This window comes from Amblyomma mixtum, chromosome 3, assembly GCF_055824585.1.
Source record: "Amblyomma mixtum isolate Tamu chromosome 3, ASM5582458v1, whole genome shotgun sequence".
Lineage (NCBI taxonomy): Eukaryota > Metazoa > Arthropoda > Arachnida > Ixodida > Ixodidae > Amblyomma > Amblyomma mixtum.
In genome coordinates, this window is record NC_143014.1 from 47,243,855 (window position 1) to 47,259,479 (window position 15,625).

Consider the following 15,625-nt stretch of genomic DNA (forward strand, 5'->3'; position numbering starts at 1 on the left):
ATTTGAAGGCTATTTCGGAGCACTTTTGCAGCACAGGCAACATTTAAATGCGACTGAGAGAAATTTTGTTTGCAGCTCGTCCAAAAACTGCATAAATATTGACCATCAATCCTACAGGCCAGAATTCTTTAAAAGGACTACAATTGTTCTAAATATATATGCTAGAGTTCATAAAAAAATAGACATGTGGCAGCTGCTGCAAACAGTAGTTGCAGTAAATTAGCTGTTATCAATTTCAATTCAGAAAAAATAAATAAAACAACATAATGGACACAGTTCGTCAAAACCGTCAAAAGAGTGCAGCAGAATCTCGAATATACTATATCAGGAACGAAAAAAAAAAAATAATCAATACCCGCCAACTGGTGGATTTTAAAATTCGGAAAATTGCCACAGCCAAACCAACAAGAAGGTGCTCACATAATTTGCACCCTCCCGTAAATGCGCACCAAGAATTTATTACCCAAGCGTATATGAAAAAAAAAATGCACCAGCGTGCACGCGGGTGCACGCAAGGCAGGCTGTGGAAAATCTGCGTGAACGCGTTGCTGTGTACGGCTGTGAAAGGTGCGAGTAGCGAGGAGACACCGGCCGCGCCGCTGTGAAGATGTAACCCCGCAACTGGCCAGGCCAAGTGAAAGCAACGTCAACTGCGTGCGAGGTACGAGCACGACGGTACCTTGCACGACGGGTAGTAAGCCCGGTGTCCATTCCCTGGAAGCTCCACGTGTAAGAAGTTCGTAATTCGTTTGTTAAATTAGCTCCGGTAAATAAAATTCTTTTCGCGTGCCATTTACCCATCCCACTCGCGCTGGCAGTTGCTTCCAGGACAAGGTGTCCGGAATCCTAAACAACGAACCATTGTCGGTTCGGTCTGCCATTAGCCGGGCCTACCGCGAGGGCGCCGTTTTAGCCAGTTTTAGCGCCGTTTATCTCCAGAGTTTTTCCTTCCTCCAAGAGCGAACCCAACTGTCGATGCCAATGCAGTTTAGTAGCGAGTGCTCAGTGTTGCCCATCCAACAATAACACTCGGCTAAATTTGGCTCTATACACTTGCAATGGGCGTAAATTGCCGTTTAGGTGCAGCTTGGCGCAGGAGATCAAATTGGCACAGCATGGCGCAATTGGCGCAGCACACCCTGCATCCTGAACAACCCATTTAGCAGTAATTAAGGTGAAAATGGCAATATACCTGGAGCTGTGCTTGTGGAAAAAATTTCTACCATCAATAAAAGAGTAACTCAAGTTAAATGAAGACAAAACGGAAGTGGAGGTTTACTTCATAGAACTAGTTTATCGTTGCGTTGTCATGCTGTGTTGAGCGCTAGAACGGGGCATCACATGGTCTGCGTGTTGATGACAGCGATGGAACTGCCGCTCAATCGTCATGGTAGTGAAAACATGCTTTTTCCTATTTGCGGTTACGTTTCAATGTCCTACATGCATTTCATTAAACTAATTAACCGACTAACCACCCTAAGCAGATGCCGATGGCGAAGAAACATTGCTTAGCTAAAGAGAGTGAGGAGATGGTACTTCCTGGTCTGCAAAGGCCTGTAAGCTAGCAGATCAATACCTTAAATAGTACAACTGCACTGCTTATCCTACAATACCATCGTTGCACCATGGCCCTGGGTTCCCTTCCCTACTTAGTTCATTCGCTACTTTAAGTGAGTGTAACTCGCATTCAGCAACCAGCTAGCTGTGCCCTGCAAGCCGAAAATACAGTTTTCGGTTAAAACTGAATTTTGAAAAGTGAATTCGGCGTACTTTTATCAGGTATTTCTGGTTTAAAACCGAAAAGCCCAACCTCTGGTTGTAGGGTATTGAAGCTACTACTTCAGATACAGGAATACAAACTTTATGCATTTTTGAAGTGGCAACTTCAAAACCCTATAACTAAACATTTATGATGGGCAGGAAGACAATTTCACTCTTGTTGCATTCCATTACGTCACGAGAACCCATAACACACATTTCAGCATATTCCCTGCAAAGGTGCACTGAAGAGGAATTTAAACTCGCCTTTTTGCAGCGGGAACTCGATCTACACGTTCCAAGCATTCTTAGAAACTTCGAATTATTGACCTGTGCGGCTGAGTTCCCTAATTTAAATCAGATCAACGTCCGGATCCCGCCTTTTTTTTTTTTAATTCCCCGTAGACGGCGGGAGGAGTCGTCCAACGCATGGAGTGCCTTTCAGCCAGTCGTGTGGCGGCTTTGCTTTCGGTTTTACTTTGTTTTTAGCTTTCCGTGAATAAATAGATCTAGTCAGAGACTACACAGCTACAAATTAGGCCCACAGAAATAAAAATACGCGTGGACTCTTTGCTTTTCCCGATCACTACGTATCACTCCACTAATGGCAGAGTGGCAAACCGCCACTGGACTGGTTGGAAGGTTGTTCGACTCCTCCCACCGTCTACGGGGAGTAAAAAACAAAAATGCCACGAGCCGGGACGTTTAATCGGACTTAAATTAGGGAAATAGGCCGCACACGGCAATAATTCGAAGTTTCCAAGAACACTCGGAACGTGTAGATTGAATTCCAGCAGTAAAGATACAAGTTAAGATTCCTCTTCAGTGCACCTTTAAAAGGTCCTCAAAAAAACAAAAAAAAAAACAATTAAAGTGCTCAACGAATTGATGTATATGAAATTAAATCACATATTTAGAATCGGCACACAAAAATACATGGTCCCTGAAGATTACACAACTGTGACTACATTAATATATTTTTTTTAATTAAAAGCGAAGCTACACTGCACATGGTCGGGGATGAATCAATGGGAGCAATTTGAAAAGTTGGAATGCCTTGCTGGAACAGCTGGTCCCGTGGTATGAGACTCCTATCCAGTCGGCTGTCAACCTTTTCTGCTGTGTGCGGACAGTGCACAGACAACAAAGAGTGTAGCTGCTGATGCATTCTGTGCAAACGTGTACTACGCTACCTTCATAGCTGCATGAGGCCAGGAACGACAGATGACGCCGTCGAAAGCCCAGGGGTTCAGACGCACGTGAATTTCAACGCGACTTTTATGCACAACCAGTCGGATGTCTCATAGGATGGCTTCATTGATACGGACACCAGGCTCACAGAGATGAGCTCTAAGGAAGCTATCCTATGCAAAGTATGAGCATTCCCCGACCGCCAGTAAAGAGGTGGCTGAAATGCCACCAGCTACCGTGAACGCTTCATACACGATTAGTTATTCATTATAATGAGTTCCTAAAGCAGACTGCTAGCAGCAAAGGCCTTGGCGAGGAGAACATGACCACTCTGTAGAGCTTGGAAAGCACCGAGGTAGGGTCAGCTTTCAAGAAGCAGGCGCACAAAACTCTCTTTTTCACGAAATAAATGTCACTTTTGTCAGACTAAGTTTTCTGGGCTGTAAGATGGGAAGTCCATTAACTAGGAACTTTCGATACAATGTAAGCCGCGCGAATGACCGTCAGGTTTGTTATAAGTTGGCTCAACCATACTGTCATAGGACAATATGCAGCAGCTCACAGTACCACTGTCTCACAGCGCCAAAATGAGTAGCTAGTGAATTCAGTCCTTCAGATTTTGCCTCAAATACTCGGGTGTCAAGAGCGAAAGCCACCAAGAGTAATCAGAAAAGTTTACCAAGAATTCCATCTGCTACATTTCATATCACAGAAGTCTTTTTATTACTATCGTCACTTTTCTCCTAACAGATACGATGGACCCGTTACCAGGCCAGTGTTTTAAAGTGTCAAGGCAAATTTATCATTAAAAGATGGTACAAAAAGGCAGTTACAACATGTTCATTGTCACATCCACATGGAAACCAAAAAATCCACTCTGAGTGCTTGTGTTGTACAGGTCGCTCCCACTGAATATGGACATTCAATGATTACGGCAAAATTTTGTGTGACAAGACCTTTTTCCCTCTTTACAATCTTCCTCCAGGCGTATAATATCCAAAAGCTATTTTCCACTTCAGTAGAGAAATAACCAAAAATATTTCTATTTTTGTGCGACTGGTTGTTCCCTTTGCCAATGGGGGGACTAGCGCTTACTATGAAAGCTGCAACAACAAATTCCACAAACCTCTTTCAAGAAGCCAACATAATGAAAGCAGTGCTCTCGGTGCATTCTTTGGATGGCGTAGCACACATCCAAGTGCTGGTCTTTGTAGGCAAGCTGCAGAACCTCCTCGGACCGCTGGAAGTCTGACAGTCGCAGTCTGATCTAGAAGAGCATTTTGTACCTAACAGTTACTCTCGCATGCACACTTACTTTGCTTGTTTGCAAACCAGAGCACAGGCTTAAGCCACATACTCAACACCTGCCAAGGATCTACCCTCTGCGCAAAAAAAAATTGAAAAATCCATTGCCACTTGGTGACCTCAGAAACCTACATAACCACCACAAAACATTCATGTGCACAAACAGGAACAGCAACTACAGAAATAAAGTGGTCACGCAAACACCACAGAAAAAAAAGCAAAAATAAGCAAAAAAATGCAAGCAAACAATGCAATGTCGATTGTAAAAAAAAGTTTTTTTTTTAGTTTTACTAGTGTCAGTGAGCTCATTCGAAGATACCAGACTTTTCCACGCTTTTCCCAACCATTTCAGGCACAATTCATTGATCACAAAAGAGGGAGAAAAACTTGCCGACTGATGGTAACAGACTGGATGAACCATTCACAGCCTAACTATTTATGAACCTGTAAATGCTGCACTGAAAACAGATTTATTGTTTCACAGAGCTTACTTTTTCCTGAAAGATCAGCTTCAAGCTGTGACTTATGAAGCAACCACTGCTTCTTATCTTCCAGATCGGTAAAGAGACACTGAGGACTACTACTGTGTTTCTTGGTTTGTAAGTCACACCTCCCTGTAAACGGCAGTAAGTCCGATCGGTATACAAGACACAACTGTCCATTCGCCGAGTGCTATAAAAACGCGCTGAGGACCCCTATGCTAAATAAAGCAACGACAAACAGCGCTGTGTTTCGTTCCCTCTTCTGTCCGTCCTCGTTTCATGTGCGCTGCCAAGAAAAGACGACAATGCACGCTAGCGGCAGCTGCCATGTGCACATAATTCTCGAACTCTGGCCAACATGCTTTTTTCTCGTGGTCTGCCTTTTTCTTTTTGTTTGCTTGACTGACCACAGTGCTATTGCAGCTTTGCGTCAGTCCCAGATAATTTTTTCGTTCACATCGAACTAACATCCATGCTGCCTCATTCCCATGCTCAAGCAAATATTCAATGGCACGCTACCTGAATTTAGAATATTGCTTCTTCGCCTCACATTAAGCAAGAACAATGCACGACACATGAGAAGCCAAGTAGATGTCATGCCGAAATATAAAATTTTGACAATATGGCTGGGCTGTATACTGTGCTGTCACCACATTGTCGTGTTACAGCAAGACTAATTCTACCAATAAGATAACAATGTAAAAATAGCTCCATCTGTGCTTCTTGCACACATCCATTTACTTTTCAAACACAGCAGGCGCAGCACAAGATGGCATGCAGTGGCAATAGCCACTTCTGTACATAAGTAGCACCACTCTACTCTATAAGACGTGCCAACAAAAAAATCAGAAGAAAAAAATGCAACTTTTACACAGGAAAATATGTTAACTGAAGTTGGCCTGTACTGACAGGTTACCGTGTACGATTACAAAGGCGAGGCAAATGCACATTGTGCGTAGGCATGTTCGATAATTTTGAATATTCAGTCAAATAGTCCAATATTCAATATTTGATTCCCTCCAAATGTTTGGTGCTCGAAATTTTGAATACCAAACTCTTGCTGCTCATGGTTTTGGCTCAGTGTACCTCCTCCAGGATGGCATCGTGGCGCAAGCGCTACCAAAGCCTCGACTCCGCGTTGCGTGCTGCACCCCTGTGTGTATGGCGGAGCCAATCTGCGCATGCGCGCAACAGACGTGAGCAGGCGCATGAGTACCTGCCAGGTGTATGCAGCCACACTACCCGCGGTGTGCAAGTGCTGTAACCGGCATGCATCAATAAAGATATGGCATAGCGCGATCCACTTCCGCGCACTGCCAGTGTGCACGTGCTGATTAGTCCCGATGAGGCACGCATAGAAACAGCTGCCCGGAACCTGGCTCCTTGTGGCATCGTCGCGCGACCTACGCACGCCCAGTGGCTCCCCGCAAAAACGGATAGCGTTATGCTACATCTCTCTAATCAGAGGGCATACGGCTCCCTTGACTTTCTCAGAAAAAAGCCTGGGCTTACTGCAGCTGCCACAGGCACCCTTCTCCACGTGAAATTCGCTAAACATGCCCGACAGCATGAGCACAAAGGGGAGATAGCACATGACACATGGAGATGGGTGCCCCTTTCCGACCGCTGATGCATAAGATCCTTCAGACCTATTACGATAACATCTGTTATATACAGGCTGGCAGTGCAAGCAATGAAATTAAAAATGCAGTCATGGGTAGAAAGTAATATGATACTCGGAGAGCTTCAGAATGGTCTCCGAAGGGGTAGGCGCTTAGATGATAGCCTGTTCATGCTAGCCAGAAACCCACAACCCTGCACCATCATATCTGCCCGACACTCTCGCTTGGCTCAGGGTCCCCTCCACCACACCCAGTATATCCAAGAAGCTACTGTCCCGCTACAATGGCCCCTACCATGTTGATCAACAAACCTCCCCAGTGAACTATATTGTCGAGCCCATCGCGTCCTCTTTGGACCATCGTCGCCACGGCCGCGAAACTGTCCACATTGAGTGCCTAAAACTATGCTATGACCCGCTCATTTTTTCCGCCCTGTAAGTCTGCAAGATGGCTCATTTTTTCGGCGGGGAGCTATTGTAATGGACTAGTCCGATGTCAGAGAAAGCGGCGCGAGACAGAAGACGACAAAGACAAATAGAGCTGGAGAAACGCCTCATAGCAACATAGCTTATGACTCAGCATTTCAGCAAACAAGTCCTGGGACTGAACCCTGCATCATAGCCAATACAGACTGGCTGGAGGGCATTCTTTGAGTGGCACGTGCCACTTGACTCTTGTGTTCTATCGGACTACAGCATCGGGTATACAGTCAAGCCCACTTATAACAATATTCAAGTGCCATGGAAATACCATTGTTATAACCAATAATTGTTATAACAGGGTTGTGCTGAAAAAAATAAAAGATGACAAACTTTAGAGAATTTATTGACAGGAAGGACCTGGAGGGATTTGATTGTTCTAATGCCTGTAAAAGCTTGTTAATTCGAACTTCAGGAAACCGGAACAATGTTCACTGATGACCAAAGCACCGCCATCACTGCGCCACCAGGAGCTTCGTGCATCTCCACGTCACAGGAATCATTCTTATGGGAAATTCAAGAAGCATGCAGAACTAAGGCTGTGGTGAAAGCTGACAAGAGAAAAAAACCGGCGCTGGCTGCATGCACGCGCACTGCACAGACTGATTTGGGGTGTGCGTAGCCAATGCAGCAATGCAGCAGCTCTCCTGACGTGATGACGCCTGCCTCTTTTGCTATCGTGGCGTTGCTGCGCCAGCTTAGTCCATTGGTCAGCCCCACACGTGCACGCTTTTGTATTGTAAGCATGGCTTTGATGGTGTGGTTGTAGCATTACCTTGTTTTTTTTTTTTCTATAATGGTTGACACTCAATTACCAGATTTAATTGTTATAACCAATAATGTGCCTTGACAGCATTGCTATAAGCAGTTTATTTTACCATAGAACACATGGCAAAGCTGATGGTGCCATGACTGACCATTGTTATATCCGATATATTGTTATAACCAGTATTGTTATAAGTGGACTTGACTGTATTCTGCAATCGTTATTCAAGTTATACAGTATGTGTACGACATATTTCTGGGTTCATTTTATAGAAGTCAGGGAAGCCATTTACAGAACATTCTCACTGATACTATACATGACAATGACTGAATATCCAAACATATATAAATGGCGGCATTGGTCTATTTATACATGATGTTCTTTGTATGCCGAAGAGAATGTTGTCCTCGATACAGATATGTTTTTGGTGTGAAATTCATAACACAAACAAAGGGTAAGCGCAACAATGAGCCAGTGTAGCAACCAACCTTGATTTTGGGGGTACACGGTTGCATGACGTACACTGCATACAGCAGGTAAGTAGCAAAAATCTTTTCTTGTAAACTGCAGGAAGGATGCCACAGCTTCAAAATGATCCTGGTTATCTCGTCAAAAAACTGCATAAGAAGGACAGAAACAGTTAGGCACAGCAACACAATTAAAAAAGTGGGATGCATCAAGCCTTGCGACAAGAAATCAGCACCTGTGAGACAATGTTAGAAGCAATCATGTTAGCCCCCATCACATCCACACTGCACATCTGAGGCGATTACGTACGGGTGGACAAAAGTAAACGGAGAACACTAATGCCTTCTAACAATTTTCAAGTGCAGCCTAATTGAAATTGCCAGTTATCGTATATGCACGATGCTAGTAGAAGTTCGTGCCCTTTCTCATGGACAAACAATATTTCTTCATTTCTGGTAGGAAAGGCGTAACTGCACTTCGAACGGAATAGCGTGCTTCATTTATTTACGCCTGCACCTGTACCACATACATCATGAACTGATCCTCAGCAAGTCTTGGTCTGCTGTCATTCTGCGGACTCATGTAGCCTTTTGAGCATACTAAGGTGCACACCATATGACCTTTCCAGTGCTTTTACGGGATGTTAGAATTTCCATTCCAAATACAAAGCTTTAGTATGTGCTCACTGTGAGCAGCTTATTCTCTGCTACATTTTTTGTTGCCTTCTAGTCTTTATGGAGCTTCTAAATGTATGAATGTATACTGCACCCTCGCATTGTGCAAACACCCTTTTTTTTTTTTTTGTCGCTAAAGCTGGCCTGTGCAGTATGCCAGCCATATTCTAAAAGGGACTTATTTCATTAGTGTCGTACACTTACAAGTCAAGGTGAGAAACTGCTCTTTAGACTCCGGCTTACAAGCACTGAGGCAGCCAAGTATACTGCTGTGCATGGCAGGACTTGCAATGCTCGAGCAATGGCAGTGTGGCATGTTGGTAACGCCATCACATGACAAGTCAGAAAACAACAAGGTGAGAGTTTCAGAATTTCAATAATGCATGTTGATCTGTTTCTCCAATTTTTATTTCACTTCGTTTGTTTCATTACATTTTGAGAAAATGCAGTGCTGTTGCCCCAATAAGAATAGATGAAAAACAGTGAATGCTGTCAAACCAGATACACTTTGCACCGCTGTGGTCAGGGGATGATGTGTGCCTTCTAGAATGACAAAGCCATTCATTCTGTTTCAGGGCATGTTGTATGATGGCACAACCAATTTGCCCAGACACACGCTTCAGTCATTCCTGTGTTTTAATTCACGTTGAGCTCAACAGTGCAATTATTGTAAGCAAAAACTGTAAGCAAAAGGCTGTTGCAAACCCAAAGGGCAACATGTAGCCCACAGGAGATGGTTAAACATTTAATATACTGCTTACTTTCCTATCCAAAGGTATGTTGCACCCGAATTCTCCATTGTCATGGCACAATACACAAATTCCTTTTATTTAAACCATCAACGCCACTGCATAATTCCCTTAAAGGGGTTGTGAAAAGAAAATGAAGGTGCCAGGTTGTAATTTTTAATGCTTCCGTAAACAGTAGACACACGTATTTCAAAATATTTCGGCACAATATGAGTCTGCATTTAACAAAACCCATTTGAAATCGTTGCTTTTTTGCGCTCATAAAACAACCACGTGACGCCGTCGGCCGGCATAAGCACTACTTGACTATGTTATCTTAAGACTAAGGAGCGTAGACATATCTTTAACTTTCGTCTGCCCTAAAATAATAGATTTAACTAAAGTTAGAAAGTAAAAAAAAAAAACTGTCAATTATTTAAACACACAACTCTACTCCACTAAGGTATAGCACCTGGTCATAGGTCAGTCACTTGATGCGTGACCGGTTTCGATTCTGCTTCTTAATCCTATGTTGCTCCAGTAACCACGGTTCTAGCCTCTTTCACATCAACCCCACAGAGCCGGTTTGGTTCAGGTGATCGAGCTGGGCAAGGTCAACCCAACTCGACGACTGTGTGTTTACATGAACTCTATATAGTGAGTCAAGCAGCGCAATGCAAGCGAGCAGTGGCAGCCTCCAAGATTGCGGCACGCAAGCACTTTCTCAGAGGCACAACGGCGCAAGCGAAAAACAGGTTCGCATTTTTCCTCCCATTCTGCCAACCCGGCTCTTTGACTCGACGGTGCTTACAAGCACACAGGAGCAGGAGTCAACCTTCCCCTTGCAGCGGAGTTTACTGAACCCGACCCGTCGACTCCTGACCCAAATCGGCGCACAATTGCATGAACCCAGTAACTGGTTTTTGACCCAACAACTCGAGTCAACTCTGCCCTGTCAACCAAACTCAACGACTGCGAGTTTACATGAACTCAATTTTAGTGAGTCAAGACCAGTTCAAACAACTGCAGTGACACCAAACATCAAGCAACGCAATGCAAGCGAGCAGTGGCAGCCTCTAAGACTACGGCACACAAGCACTTTCTCGTAGGCTTGTGTGGGTGACATAATTTTGACACCCCATTTGAGTAAATATGATGCTCTGACCTCGGTCAACTATGGCTCAACAGGTCTCGCTAAGCTGCCATGTTGTGTTGATGCCAGAAGCCTCTGAGTGGCTGCTTAAGATGACATTTGCTGCAGAGTTGTAGGGGACGCATGCTGGGAAACCGAAATTAAATTTTTTTTCGCTATTTAATCAACTCAGACGATGATGAAACAAACCAAGGTATACAATCAAGGGTCAGAATTCTAAATACAAGACGATGATGAAACAAACCAAGGTATACAATCAAGGGTCAGAATTCTAAATACGAGACGATGATGAAACAAACCAAGGTATACAATCAAGGGTCAGAATTCTAAATACACGAGGCGCTCAAAATATTCTGAAAACATTTCACGACCCCTAGGGAGGAGCTTAAGTGCCCATCAATTTTTATGCACTCATTTCTTACTTACCTGTGCATCCGATAAACTAAGATAAATAAAACTGCTATAAAATTCTTGACATCACAGCACATTATTGAAAAAGATGTACTTAAGTAACCCACATCATTTTTTTTTTTCACTTCACTTAGTTTTCCGAAGCCGAAATCCTCACTGTTCATAGCACCAGATTATACCTCATACAAACACCGGCATAAATGCCAAAACTTTATTTCAGCACTTGAATGGTTCCTTACCACTGTCAAATTACTAGCAATTTTCATGCAGTTTTTGGTAATGGACAACTGAAAAATAAATTTCGGTTCGCTACAGGGAGGAAACGTGGTGATAGTGGTGGTGTTTATGTGCTCATGGGATCACCCTTACAATGGTCTGTTGGCAACCACACCACCTGAGTAATACCCGTCACACGGGCATTTTGGACCGCGATCGGTCTCGAATGCGGTTGAAGTTTGAAGCGCGATCAAGGTGGACAGCTGCTACACGTATCCACTCGATTCCGATTAACTAGTTAGATTGCTACATACGAGATGGCGCTGCGCATACTGTCACGATAAAGTCACTGGAACTCTGAAAGTACCGCAGCTGTTTTCTCTTTGCCGCTGCGCCGCCTATTGGCCAGTTGCGATCACGTGATTAGGCGCCGCCATAGATGGTCCACTCGCTCTAGGAGCCGACGGGGCGCAGTGCTTTTGAGGTGGTTGGGCGGCATGTTTTACTAAGTAGCACGTTCAGTATCACGTCTGTGTGCGTGTCTGTCTGTGCACGTGTGCACACGTGTGTCTGTGCCTCTGAGCGTGAGTATGTCTGCATGCGTGTGCGTGTCTCTGTGTGCGTGCATGTCTGTGCATGCATGTGTGCTGTGTATGCATGTCTCTGTCAGTGCATGTGTCTGCGTGTGCGTGTGAATGTCTCTGTGCGTCGTGTGTCTGTGTGACAGCTATAAATGTCTTTGAAGACGTTGCTTTACGAGATTTTTTTTTCCCTGCTGGTCATCGATATTGGCTAATGAGACTTAAATAAAAAATAATAAATTCCGGAGTTTAATGTCCTTAAGTGACACGTTAGCTATGAGGGGTGCCGAAGTGGAGCGCAGTGGGGGAATTTCTGTCACCTGGAGTTATTTATGCGTACTTGCATCGCACTGCACACGGGAGTTATTGTATTTCGCCTCCATCGAAATACAGCCACAGCGTGTCCGCATGCTAAGGTGCGCGCTTATTCTCCAAATGCTCTCCTCGACTTTGTTTCATTAGCCAACAGGCTGCACCCCTCACCATCTCCTCCTCCCCCGCCAGCAAGCAGTCGTGACAGGATTTTATTGGGGGGCTATCTGGCTGCACAGTTGGAGCGTTGGCCCCCTCGTCGACCTTGGGGTCACCCAACTACCTCCCAAAATTAAGCCTCCGACCGTGGCGACTGAGCACATGTTGGGAAGAACAGGCGGCAGGAAACAGTAAGTGTAAAGGGAACGTTTTATACGCATCAGACTTCCAAGCGAACCGACTTAGTAAACGTTTTGCTATATCCTGCTGGTATGTACGCAGCCTGGCGGCTTTAAAGTTTTCTGGGTCCCGAAAACATGCATTTGTGAGCCTCCCACAGAAGCGATAGGACAAGGCTGCTTCTTGCGTTGTTACCGCACACCCGTGGGGTCAAGAATACGAGAGGCTGCGCAGCTGTCGTGCGACGCTTTCAAGGTTTTCGAAACCCTCACCTCATCTAAGCTCTCAATCATGAATACTTTGATTAATTTTTGCACGAAACCGATGAACATGGCAGCCGCAAGGGAGACTTTGTTCACCTAGCAGACGACGTGCTCGCTGCACTGGACCACCTCTGGCAAAACACCCTAATGCCGCCCGAGCGCCGCCCGCTGGTTGCGGTACTTTCAGAGTTCCAGTGACTTTATGTCATCACTATCGATTTCTAATAAATTAAAAATAACAATCGTTAATAAAATTTTCTTGTGAAAATTTCGAACTATGAGCAGAAAAAGCAGCTTAATTACTTTCTGCTGCAACCAGCAGTGGACTTGATAGCGAAAAGCAGCAAAACAACGCTCGGGGCACGCGTAAACGGTAGCGCCATCAAGTGGCAAGGCGCCAAAGCACATCAACTCTGTGATGAAGAAATTTCTTTCCGTAATTACTGGTAACTAGGGTCTGCGCATTGCCAGCCTTTTTTTTCATTAAAAGAAGAAAAACTGCAAATAGTAGAAAATGTAACAACTGACTAAAAGCAAGACAACTGCTTCACCAGGTGTCGCTCTTGCGAGGTAAACACACTGAATTTAGTTAGGCCTAACAGCTTGAAAATCGCGAAATTATCTGAAAAACAGGGGCTAGTTATCGCTTAAACCTCTACTCGTGAGCGAGTGTGTGCGAAATAAAAGCGAACCGCTACCATCTGAGCGAGCTATCACGTCGAAGAATCCAGCGGTGACATGTATTTATTCCAAAGCGGGCGAGCAGGGCGCCGCCATCTTGTCAACGCATCCCACAACCCTCCATCGTGCTCCATGCGGTTCAGCAGGATCGCGGCCAATCGCGATTGAATTCGGCGTGTAGCAACGCTGAATCTACATCGAGTTCGATTTCGATTGACTTGATTGCGATCGAAAGTGCCCGTGTGACAGCAGTATAAGTTGAGAATGCATCTCTAAAACCGTCCCATAAGGCCAGTATCCTCTAGAAATCACCGTTGGAGTTGGAGTTGGAACACAGATAATACACAGGAGTACCTCTCTCAGACAACACTCCTCGTGGAACGCAAGGGAGGTGCAGAGGTCGCCGAAGTGAAGAAAATTAGATCTCGTCTTTCGGTATAAGCACAGAAGTTTGCTATGACAATTTCTGGGGCAAGAAGATTTGGTTTATTTGGTTGATTGGAGTTTAACGTCCCGAAGCGATTCAGGCTATGAGGGACGCCGTAGTGAAGGGCTCCGGAAATTTCGACCATCTGGGGTTCTTTAACGTGCACTGACATCGCATAGTACACGGGCCTCTAGAATTTCGATGGAGACGAAATTCTAGAGGCCCGCGTACTGTGCGATGTCAGTGCACGTTAAAGAACCCCAGGTGGTCGAAATTTCCGAAGCCCTTCACTACAGCGTCCCTCTGCAGCCATTTTAACAGGCGCTCGAACGCAAGATGGCGGCCACTGGAAACAAACTAAACACTTCTGGGCTGTAGCTTTGATTTATTGGAGTTTAATGTCCCAAAGCGACTCAGGCTATGAGGGACGCCGTAGTGAAGGGCTCCGGAAATTTCGACCACCTGGGGTTCTTTGACGTGCATTGACATCGCATAGTACACGGGCCTCTAGAATTTCGATGGAGACGAAATTCTAGAGGCCCGCGTACTGTGCGATGTCAGTGCACGTTAAAGAACCCCAGGTGGTCGAAATTTCCGAAGCCCTTCACTACAGCGTCCCTCTGCAGCCATTTTAACAGGCGCTCGAACGCAAGATGGCGGCCACTGGAAACAAACTAAACACTTCTGGGCTGTAGCTTTGATTTATTGGCGTTTAACATCCCAAAGCGACTCAGGCTATGAGGGACGCCGTAGTGAAGGGCTCCGGAAATTTCGACCACCTGGGGTTCTTTGACGTGCATTGACATCGCACAGTACGCGGGCCTCTAGAATTTCGCCTCCATCGAAATTCAGCCGCCGCGGCTGGGATAGAACCCGCGTCTTTCGGGCCAGCAGCCGAGCGCCGTAACCACTGAGCCACCGTGGCGGGGGAGCTGTAGCTTCATGCGCCAGACCAGAGACCAAAGTTAAAATTTAGGCAGCATCTATTCTACCGGCAGCCAAGAGAATTTACTCCTCCAATCCTCCCAACACTTGCCTCTGATCAGCTACTTAGATCTTCGTGACAACAATTTTCCTGTTCTTTTGACAGCCCCGATTCTCCAAGAACAAAGCACGCGCACAGTGCACGAGCGCATGCATGTCGAGTACTCACCAGTCGATTTCCTTTTTCTTCCTTTCCGCTGAAATAATAAAAGAAAACGTTAAAACAAACTGCCTTCTCTAGGAAACTTTTCCGTCGCCGAAAATGCAAACTTACCAGAAAACCAGTGAGAACTTCATCTCTCTGAAAAGTTTCGAGAATTCCGTGAAACGAGCAGTGTTTGCTGCCACAAATTTTTCCAACAGAGTGTTCATGTCAGTGCGAAATCCAGCAGAGATTTTCTGTACAGACGTCATTTCTGCAGTATCTGCGGAACCTCAGGACCACCTAGTATCCCTAAAAACGTGGTCACGCTTCTTCCTTTCTTCCTTTGTATTAAAACGCGGAAGATGCAGAGCCAGCAGAGCCGCGCAAGCCAGGCGTCGTTTCGCGAGTCGAGTTGGGAAACTCCGAGTCAAATGGAGTGATGGCGCTGCTTTCGAGACAAAATTAGGGTCTCTCGATGCACTCCCGCTCTGAGAACGAGTGCGCATCGAGGAACCTTAGACAAAATTGAGGGGTAAGTTAAGTTTTTTTTTGCGTGCAGAAAACTGATCTGCGACGCAGAGAGAGAATTTGAAAGTAATGAGAAAAAAAAATACAAAATACATAAGTAGGAGCAGAGTAA

At 45.1% G+C, this 15,625-nt stretch overlaps 1 protein-coding gene across 1 annotated transcript in view; it reads right to left on the reverse strand.

Moving 5' to 3' along the window:
• The window catches only part of LOC149350052 (uncharacterized), a 35,092-nt gene extending 19,715 nt beyond the window's left edge, over nucleotides 1-15,377 (reverse strand). Inside the window, exons 1-4 of the mRNA XM_089579076.1 lie at nucleotides 15,115-15,377; nucleotides 15,010-15,037; nucleotides 8,092-8,220; nucleotides 4,076-4,216 (exon numbers count right to left, since the gene is read on the reverse strand). Coding sequence (XP_089435202.1) covers nucleotides 4,076-4,216; nucleotides 8,092-8,220; nucleotides 15,010-15,037; nucleotides 15,115-15,254 — 438 coding nt within the window. The 5' untranslated portion in view covers nucleotides 15,255-15,377. The remainder of the gene's footprint in view (nucleotides 1-4,075; nucleotides 4,217-8,091; nucleotides 8,221-15,009; nucleotides 15,038-15,114) is intronic.
• Between the last annotated feature and the right edge of the window lie 248 nt (nucleotides 15,378-15,625).